This window comes from Macrosteles quadrilineatus, unplaced genomic scaffold, assembly GCF_028750875.1.
Source record: "Macrosteles quadrilineatus isolate MER2022 unplaced genomic scaffold, UCM_ALF_1.0 Scaffold_8__2_contigs__length_117827958, whole genome shotgun sequence".
Taxonomy (NCBI): Eukaryota; Metazoa; Arthropoda; class Insecta; order Hemiptera; family Cicadellidae; genus Macrosteles; species Macrosteles quadrilineatus.
In genome coordinates this window covers 63,627,385-63,638,479 of record NW_026542601.1, presented here as the reverse complement: position 1 = coordinate 63,638,479, position 11,095 = coordinate 63,627,385, and the positions used below count along the sequence as shown (strand labels likewise).

General features: G+C 35.5%; 1 protein-coding gene across 2 annotated transcripts in view; it reads right to left on the bottom strand.

Annotated features, from left to right (window-relative positions):
- Positions 1–630: 630 nt before the first annotated feature.
- LOC128999390 (protein winged eye-like) overlaps positions 631–11,095 on the bottom strand; it is a 146,114-nt gene continuing 135,649 nt past the window's right edge. For both annotated transcript variants that reach the window (XM_054425873.1, XM_054425874.1), the window contains 4 exons: positions 6,819–6,940; positions 6,383–6,574; positions 5,601–5,765; positions 631–4,849 (listed from right to left, as the gene is read on the bottom strand). In XM_054425873.1, coding sequence (XP_054281848.1) covers positions 4,637–4,849; positions 5,601–5,765; positions 6,383–6,574; positions 6,819–6,940 — 692 coding nt within the window. In that variant the 3' untranslated portion in view covers positions 631–4,636. The remainder of the gene's footprint in view (positions 4,850–5,600; positions 5,766–6,382; positions 6,575–6,818; positions 6,941–11,095) is intronic.

Here is an 11,095-nt window from a genome sequence, read left to right as displayed (position 1 = left end):
ACATGGACTTTGATAGTTGCTTCACAACAAAAGTAATAAAATCACTTCCAAAGGGTGAATGCAACCCTTCCATGTTAAGAAGGTGGGAACTGGCATTCCAGTATATAACCAACTCCAGAACTCCCCCCAACCATAACCTAAGATAATCCTGTCCCAGCAGCTAGCTAAATACATAATAGGCCTAGTTTGTATATAAAATATGATATGTGTGTGTGTATATAAAGTTGTGTACATAGTTGTAAATAGACTAATGAGATGTGGCAACCCTGCATAGTTGACCACAGCCATGACAGCAGCCATTTTGTAATTTATAAACTCTTTCTCTACACTTGACAAAGTCCCTTAGGGGACGAAATATTGTGTGCAGTGTTTTTCTACTTGTTCTATGGCCTACCCACACTTTCAAGGTAAGCTAGCTGCTATCCTCCTTTTTCTACAATTTAAATGTTCTTTAGAAAAAGCACAGTGGGTTCCACATATTCCCACCCCACTACACCACTGATAGGTACCTGAGTATTTTCTTGACTTACACTTTTGAATATACAAAACAAAACTCTACGACAAAATCAATGGGTTTAGATTACTTATAGAGGCACAGGGTGATTGGAAGGAATATAATAAAAGCACATGTAAATAGCACCTTTTGATTTTATTCTTTCAAAACAAAAATATTTTTCACTTTACATTTGCACATTTTATTTTTTACACATTACGCAGAAAAATATTCTTGTTTTACCAGTTCGCTCCTTGTTTGTTTATTTATTATATCAATAAATAAACAAATGTCACCCTATCCTAGTCATAAGCGTATCCAATATTAAAGATGTACTAACTAACAGATGGGAAAGCAACTTAACTCGGTGTTAAAAATAAAATAATCATCACTCTACTAAACTGTTCAGACCTAACGACGATTTGTGAATCCTATAATATGTTCAAAAATACACATTTAGATTGAAAAATATTTGCCCAAGTCTCCATGTCAAAAATACTCATCTGAATTATTTACAAAAATTATTTTAACCAAATTTTTACAATTTTGTACAAAAAACCAAACAAATGATTTTACAACAACAATTTAAATAAATAAATAATGTACAGACAATTTTTAAATACAATATCCCTGCCAAAATCTAAAGCTGATATTTAAATCAAATTCAAATAATTAAGTGTTCCCTTGAGTCTAGATTTTATTTAAAACTAAAATAGTTAAAGCGACATTTCTACATTAGTAGTAAGGACTCCATTATAAGGAAACGTAGCACTAAACTTGGACAAAACCTAACACTGAACCCTGTCTAGTATAAAAACACTGAGTGACAATTTACAAAGCGAAAAATATTGATTCCTAGAACTTAAGTTTTTTTTATTTTTATTTTGATTGATGAACTGGTACAACTACAATACCTGCTAAAAACATTGCAAACTTTGACTGACAATCAAATATTTATTAAATGGCTCATTAAATGCAAACAGAAATAATATTATGTTGTGGTTTTATAACATTTGCCTTAGAGATATATTAACAATAACAACAGAAAGTTTTAGCTGGCCATTGATGGTTAATATATAAAACAGAGATGATATATTTCACCAGAGATGAGAGGACATTTTAAAAGATAAATTACTTTGCTACTTTGTATGTAGTGATACACACAGTTTTGTATACACTTTGGAAGCATGTTTTAATCCCAGAACAAAAAAGGTACTTGTAAAGATAACTTGTAAGATAATATTGAATATTTTGTATCTGTCACATACAATTATTGTCTTCTTTTTTTAGTACTTATTTAGAAACTTGTCATGAATTGTTTATTTAATCCCGAATTACAATAGTTAAAAAAACAAATACATTATTGATAACTTGTGCTTTTGGGCAACAGTTTTGATTGTTTAAACATTTGATTTAGGTGTTACACTGTATTTAAATTAACTGCAATTTATCAAATTTAAAATAGGTTATCTATTATAAATTAATTAATAATTGATAATCTGAAGGGTCATAGTATAAACTTCAAAAGAGTTTCCAGCGTTAAAATAAATTTAGTTAAAAATATCAGAATATGGCTTTACTTAATTTAGAAAACAGTACTTCCGAAGTATGTGCACATCCCAATGAATCATTCGTTGTGTTAAGCATTCATTTAAAATTATTGTATACAAACACAACTTTTGTTGGTATTTAAAATTAATTGCAAGCACCAAACAAACATTGACCAAAATTTGACTTTTGCATTTTCAAAATAAAATTCCAACCAAACCAAGCTTGACAATTTTTAGTTGCTATTTTTTTTAACATTAACTTCAGGGATAAATGAGATGGAAATTATTGCTTTTGTTCTGCAATGATGTAGAAAATGAACATCTAATGACTATTTCTAAAGCAAAGTGTGTATTTGCATTAATATACCTTAATAGTAATCACCTCACTCGCATAAAAAATACATCCCTCCTCGGTACAAAAATAGAAAATCAAGAAGAAGAAAAACTAGGCACATCGTAAGTCACCGAGGCAAACGTTTCGTCTCTCCACAAGCTTTTTACATCTAAAGGTCGATTCACACAAATCAGTTCCAGCCTGTCATAGTTCAGTTGCATCATTACGTCAAAGTCAACAAATTTATTATTTAATCGATTTTATTTTGCGTTATCTACACCCATGCGTTCCAGGTCTTTCAGTTGCTCTACTGGCGTCCGTCAGTCGATTTCATATTTTTCCCACAGATATTTTGGCATTGTTCAGACGCCTGACGGACATGTAATGTATGTGTTTGATATAAAAAAATATTTGATTTTAAGTACTGTTTGTAACAACTAACAAGATGGACTATGATGAATTTATAGAATACTGTTTTTTAATTGAAAAATTATTGACTGTAACATACTGTAAATAAAGTGACGCAAGAGTGACTGAGTCCAACTGATGGACAGTTGACTGAGGAATTGCGGATGCAACTGAGACTGAACTGTGACTGGACTGATGTGTGTGAATCGACCTTAATACATACTTACAGGTCGTATACAGAAAATATATGTATATACATTACATAACAATCACATAAAATACAAAAGATAGATAACGAAACAGACACAGGTACATAACAATAAGAAGAAATAATAACGAACAATTTGAAACACAAGATGTCTGCCAGTCTTTAAATAATGCTCATTGAAGTAAAAAAAATACACAATCTAGGTACGTTTGTTCAGAGTTGAACTTAAGCTAAAAAAGTTAAGAAAATTGAAAAGTTGTAACTATGTAAGGAATTATTTCTCAGTACAATAAACTCTCTGAAATATCTGTATGTATCTATAAGTTCCTACGTTTTATATATTGTATACCAATTCTTGGTGGATATACTTTTAAGTGCGATTTAAAAATAACCAATTTTGTACAAATTATAAAAAAGAAAATACATTCACAGATTTGTATGTGTAAAAGTTATTGTAATTTAATAATAATGTAAAAGTTTATTGGGTTTCCTTAAATTACTTTTTAGTGTGTTATGATAAATAAAATTGTGAGAGTTTATTGAACAAGTGTAATTCCCAATCATAAAATTTGTAAAAACTATTTAAAAAATAGTTACTCATCCTTTAACAAATCTACAGAAAAATACATAACAGTAGGTAAAAAAGACTTTCTCACAGCACAAGAGTTAAATAGCATATAGAAGAATAAAAGAAAAAGAAATTGAAGTTGGAAATATATACTCTTACAAGGAAGACAAACAGATATATACAGCAAAAGGGTGGTCTAGAAAATATCTTAGCCTTATTTATAATCACAGATTCGTTTCCCCTACTTATAATTTTACTCAGATGCAAACACTTACAGTTGTTACAGAAGTAAAAAAAGTAACAAAGTTAATTGTTATCTTTGGGGACAACAGTAAATTAATTACGTTCTACTAACAAAAACAACAAGTAAGTACTATTTTGTTGGTAACAAAGATAATTATTTGTTTTTTTTATCCATAAGATCCCAAACTACACAACTTTAAACAGATAAACAAGCAAATTTACTTTCCAAACAAGATGTAAGGTGTGCATCTTAAAAATGTTTTCGAATTGACTTCTCGCCTCAAAAACATTAGAGACCACCCCTAGGGTTACTATCACTTAAACTTATCGCTAACATTAATACAACGTTAGTATATGTACAATGTGAAAATCCTTTATACTCCTTTGAGGAGTACAAGGGGACATTGCTGGGTGCTAACACTTTTATCAAAACTGATTTATGTTGTGTGAATATATTTTGTCTGGCCGCTTAGGTCAAGAATATTGTTTCACTATTTCAGCGCTTCTTTTAAATAAATGGTTTTTTTTAGCAAAAACATTGCCAATTTAATCAATTCCGGCACTTAGTGTAGGTTATTCTCACACATGGAGACACTCGATTTATTTGTGACCGCACCCTTGACTTTCCTTGAATGGTAACCACTGACTGGCCTAAGTGACTTAACTTTCACTCCTCATCTACCCAGCTGACTGCACAGCTTGCGTAGCGAGCCTGAAAACTCATGGCACTGAAAAATCCCTACAAATAACTTATTAAATAAACAATCAAAACAATATAGTAACAAGATGAACATGATTGAAAGTGCTATCACCCAGTCCAGGTACTAGAGTGCTACACAACACCAGGTTCAAACTTGAGTGACAGATCGGTCGGGTTGTAGTGGCCCGCCAGGTAGTAGATGTCGTTGTAGTCGTAGATAGTGGCCAGTCTGTGCGGCTCTAGCTCCAGCCGATGCTTGTACTCGGGTAGTGGCAGCACTTCACACTTGTGAGATATGGTCTGCACATCGTTCTCATCATTGTGTGGTGACTCAAACAAAGCTCCCTGGAACACAACCAACCTTGTATAATCTGTCACGAGTGATGATTTCAAAATTTCATTTCAGCCGCTGGTAATTAGCGACCTAGTTTGAACAGATTCACATAAAAAAAACTCACTCTATCTAGGATCTACCGTGGATTAAACTTTTTTATCGTACGGCTCAGCTGTGGTTTTTATTTTGCTTAAAACTGTTAGTTTTTTTACCTACGGCCGTTTTTAAAATAGCCGCTTCAGTTCAGTTCTTAGAATTGAACATTTTCACACAAGAACATTGTTTACTTACATAACAGCATAGTTTTACTCGCGTAAATAGTGTTAACGACACTCGTAGACATTTTTAAGGTACGAGCGAGTTGCGTAAACTACTATTACAGTATCACATAGGTAATACTAGAAAGAAGCTTGTTTCTTGTTGAAAGGAGTTACAATTCACTGACAGTAGCAGCCCATAAATAGTCCTTGTTTAAAGTAGTTATGCTTTTCAAGGCACTTTACCTGAACACATCTGCCACAATATATGGAGAAGACTTCCTGTACTCTTGGGTAACAATCAAAATACAATTCCATTATGTTGTGACTATAACAAACGACGTTTCAATGTAAATCTTACAAGACAATTCCAAGGACGACCCCCTTGTTTATAGAATAATTTTAAATTTTTTGCATGAATCACCTCACGTTTAACTCTTTAAACCGTACAATCACAAAACAAGGGTAAGTACATAAGACCCAAACACCACCTAGGAGCACTTACTGGATAAGGCAGCTTTTCCGGACAACCAACTGTCTCCTCCGGGTGGTAGAACCATCTCACTTTGACCACCATTGTCTGAAACCGGTTCTCCCACATAGCCTCGATACGTCCGATGTAGGGTCTGTCTGGACGACCAGTGGACAGAAACACGGCACAGTCGCCCACCTGAGACAACAACATCATCAGCTAGTCTCCCAGTACAGATTATGAAGGATATGAAAACAAACGATATGTTGGAATTTGTAGGAAAAGAATTATGATCGTGTTTGTGCACTGCAGACAATTTCTTTGGTTTTCTTTAAAAGCGCCACTATGTTGATACAGTGGTCTAAATGATCTGATCTTTGGTTACATAATCTTCCATCATAAGACCCTTCATGCAGAATATTGCCATGAAATAACACACTGTTTGCGTGTAGTATGATTGTACACCATAGCAGGTTCATCAAAGCAACCTCTTGAGCCACCCCTGACTGTCCTCACCTGGCTGTAGGCACTTGCATGTTTTAGTAGTTGTGTTATTTTTTATTTATTTGTTTGTGATGATGCATTTAAATAGAGATATTGATCAAAGTCGAAGATAAACCTATAGCCATGAATCGATTTAACAAAAGACAAACTTCAATTTAATGTGTTTAAATTTTTATTTTATTATCTAGCTTTTACGCTTATTTGACCTCGCTGCTGCTAGTTTAGGTCAAATAATTGAGACTCTTCTGTAATCCTGACTAAAATTTTAAAAACCCTAAGAACGTTTTTAAGTATGGCAGATGAATGCTTACAGAGATGGTCTCCTTGCCCCGCTGGATAGTTTTGTAGAACTCCTTGCGAGCCCTCCCCTTCATTCCTGGTCTCTTGTAGGGTTTTCCGCTCCAGCCCCACAGCTGTCTGGCTGGCAAGAAAGCGGCCATCTTGCTCCGGGGAGTCGTACTGTCATGCGTCACAGCATGGGATCTAGCTCGCTTCTTGTCTTTCTGTAATTGGACGATAAAGAATTAAAGACCAGACAGAAAATAATTCACTACTATAATCCAATACAAGGATGGTTTAGAATCAAATCAACATATAGTTTTGCTAGCGAATTTGAATTGTAAATTCTTCGCTCAGTTTTTAATCTCATTAGAGATAATTTGGTAGAATAATCTGGATTTATGAAGGATCAATCTACCACAGTAACATCTGTGACTGATGAGTCACTGTAATAGTTATTTGACTAACCTTTATCTTGATTGTTGACACAATTGGAGGACTGTTGCCGTCTGCTGCAGGCTTGGTGTGGACGACAAGAGTTAGTGGCTTCTTCTCCTCCACATGACTTCCACTCTCAGAAACCACTGATACTGAAACAACATTCCTCAGTCTTAATACCTCATGGCAGCAATAACTAAAAGACAGTTATACCAGTTGTTAAGAAGGATGTCAAGCAATGCTAAGAATTGGCTGCCACCATACACCGTTAGATCCATGTTAAGATTTTTTTTTTTAAAGTGATAATTGTTGAATCTAGTCTAAAGGAAATCAAATCAGCTTGCAGATGCATAAAAAATTCAACAATCTATATATTTAATACGCTAGGCATATTTTTGTCATAATTGTTTTAGAGCGGTGGTGCTACCAATCACCATGTCCAAGGTGTCGTTAGAAAGGTCTTAGCATGTAGTTTTGCCATCAAACAAAAAACTTTGGAATTCCATCAGGGCTCTGCCCCAGTGGCCTTTAAAGTTCCCATGTTATTCTTAAGGAGAAAATGTTTGTTTACATTTAAACAGATGGATACTTGAAATTGACACTAATATTTGAAACAGCTGGTTATACTAAAATTGGAGACATGTGCTACAAGGATTTATGTTTCACTGTTTTAAACCAGTTTTTATTTGCACATAATCAAAACATAACCTTCAAAAACGTTCGACATAATGGAGACTATAAAACGTCGACCTGGACGGCCAATAGGAGGAGGCCGACGAACTTTAACTGGTAGACGCGAACGAAATACAAATAATACTACTGTCGTTGATCGATTTGTGAAGCTTTAACTTGGTGGAAGAGTATGCATCTGCGCAAAAATTGAGACCACGAGTCACATATTGATGAATTGTCTACTTTAGGAGGCAAATAGGAGAGAACAGGAAGAAGTCTTGGATAGGAAAGGTCTTGAGATGAGAGACAAGGAAACAATTTAGATGTTTAGGAAAGTAGCTAGGGAAATAGGAAGAACCAAGGAAACATACAGGGCTTTAAATTGAAAAAAGAAACAAACAAAACAAAGAAAGAAAAGGAATGAAAAATTCACCATGAAGGGTGAGGGAGGACTAGAGCGAATCCCAATGATCCCTATTGCTCAGGGCGGTAGGGGTAAGGGAGCCGTGCTGCTAGGGGTTTGGACACATAGTTTCTGGACGAGGATTGAAAGTGGCCTAAGAAGAAGAAAGAAGATTTTCACAGGGATCGGTCTGGAAAATAAGTCCCAGACTTAAGCCAGAGGTGGTGGTGGGAACCTTTGGTTTATCATTTAGGTTATCATCAATTAATCAAAAGAGAATCTTTTACTGACTTTAAAAAAAACTGCAAAACGGCATGTAAACTGCAAACTCAATTAGGCCTTTTACCATCTTGAACCATCCTTTTCCTTCTTCTCCTATGTCTAAATTGTGCACGATTACGTGCGCCAGGTTTGCTAGTTAAACACTAATATTCCACTCTGGTTTGAATTTTCCAGAGAAAAGACTTATGGGTAAATTATTTTCTCCTCAATGTCTGCTCCTCAATGTAGCCTACTCTATTCTCTGAAGAAGTCCTATAAAGACAAAATGTAAGTATTGTGAGACCTTATTTGTGAATCTATAAGTACCTAGGCTCTAATTTTCTAAGCTAGCTGAACTATATACTTTTCCAAAACAAAATTGGCTGATGGGCTTCCCCTTACACCATTATTAATGTTTAGTCTCACATCGCTCAGTAAAGCACTAGATCTATTTTACAAGAATACAATACGGTTATGCACATCCAGGGGTCCGCGGAATTGGCTAACTCTGGAAATTGCTAACCCCATGTTAAACGTCCTATCTTAAAATTCGGTCGATGAGAGGAACTCGCTAACTTGTTCGGTTTTGGAATTGGCTAACTCCGGAACCCGCTAACCCGCTCTAGAGCCGGGTTAGCGAATTCCGTCCTCGTACGGAAGTTGCAAACTCGGTCCCTCGGCGGAACTCACTAACTCCCAATCAGAAGCCTCGCGCGCCGTCCAATGGGAGCCAAGCACGAAGATTTTTGGCCAGTGTTGCCGAAAGTGTAGTACCATAATGTCGTATCTTGAGGAGTATGTTTAATCTATGGTCATGGTCGTATCCTACAAATAATTAGGAGTGAGAGCAACGTAGTCGATAAAATAAATATATTTAGAAGTATGTTTAATATTATTCTTATGATTATTAGAGTGGAAAATGCATTATAGTCTTTCCATAGACTAATCAACACAAGTAAACTTTACATCCCATTGTAAACTTTGAAGCTCGTTTTTCGTGTCTAGTTCATGTCCGGTGACACTGATCGCTAGTGTCGACAAAATTGTGTTTCTATTATTTTATGAACTTGCGTGTATTTGAGCTTAATTTCATAGAGGTTTAATTGTTTGGTACCATTTAAACTGAATGTTCAATAATTTTCATATTCTATTATTGTCCTATAATACTGATAGCATTTATATTTGGGACGATGTCGAAGTTGGACAACGTTAAACGTGGACTACGTTAAAAGCAGACACCGCCTCCATCAGACAACGATAAAAGCAGACAACGACGAACATGGACACATTCAAATGTGTCCAAGCTTAACGTTGCACGCAAACGACGAACCTGGACACATTTATAAGTTGTCCAGGGGTGGCGTTGCACGACACGACGAATATGGACACATTCAAATGTGTCCAAGTTTAACGTTGCATGCAAACGACGAACCTGGACAAGTTTTCAAGTTGTCCAGGGTTGTCGTTTGCGTGCAACGTTGCCCTTGGACACATTCAAATGTGTCCAAGTTTAACGTTGCATGAAAACGACGAACCTGGACAAGTTTTTAAGTTGTCCAGGGGTGGCGTTGCACGACACGACGAAACTGGACACATTCAAAAGTGTCCAAGGGTAACGTTGCACGCAAACGACGAACCTGGACACTTTTAGTTTTTGAATAGACTGTACACCAGGCTCATCAAATTCTCAGTCTCGCTCGGTTGGTAAACTCTGAATGAGCTTCCTAAAACAGAAATGCCGTGAATACGCCTTATTGTTACAAGGCTTCTTTCTAACACACTGTTACTAATACACTGTGTTGTAGTGACTCATAGTCCGCGAAACACATTGTACATTATAAATTCGGAAATTTAATTGCATGTTTATTTGGTCGTTGTAAATGTTTGCTGGATATTAATAAAAAATTAAAACCTATGGGACCTGGATACACCGTGTCCCAAACGGACGGTTCAAATCTACAGCTTTTGTTCAATATACGTGTTGCTAAGTGTCGTAGAAAAGTTAATTAAGTCTCATTTTAAAACTGCCATATTTAAGTGATTTTCAGTGCCCTTCAATAGTAATTAGCTGTCCATTGTTTTTGGCACATTTGAATCTTCAAAACATACATTTGCAATATGGAGCTGCGGCTGAAATCAAAATTTGTTAATGGTTTATAGAAACGAAATATGTGGAGTGTTTTTGTCTGGGGGTTTGTCCTTGGTTTTTCAATGATTGATCAGTCGTCAACCTCTAACATGGATAAACTAACAAAATGAAGCAAACAGATGCCTTAGATTTTAACGTTTTCGTGGCGAAACAACTGCAATAGAGCAGTCAAATTGTTATGGATTATTTAATTACGGTATGTGTAAAAAGATCCTGCTCGACTAAACCTGTTTCACAATGTGCAGTCTATCGTATCCTACGATCACACATCGTACCTACATAGGTTGAAATAATAAAACTGATTCGTTTGAGGATTATTTGAACAAAGCAGCAAAATAGCGGTGACACACAATGACAACATATCAGGCGTGTATTTGAGATCGTTAGTGAATCCACTACGGGTAATACTTTGCAAAACCGTTACGGAACTATAACTACACCCGCCACAACGAACCTGCAGACTAAAAGCTACTTTACTTTAGTCTGACTGTGTTGTCAATAAAATATCTCCTTAAAAATGAAATATTTATTCCCTATTACTATAACATTAGTTAAACGAGTTTTTATGTATGCTGCTACAGGGAAGGCTGTAAGGTGTTTTTATAGTTCAAAGTTGACAATATAGTATAAATAAAAACATTTTCCAAATTTGATCAAAATTTGTTTATAAACGAGCAAACAACAACAGTTCACTTATTCTCCATAAGAGTACTCTACTATGGCTCTGCCCTGCCTGCCTTAAACGTTTCTACGTTATTCTCGTTATTCTTATGGATACGCTTAAATATAACGTCACAGACTCGCGGGCAACTCCTTAAGGGT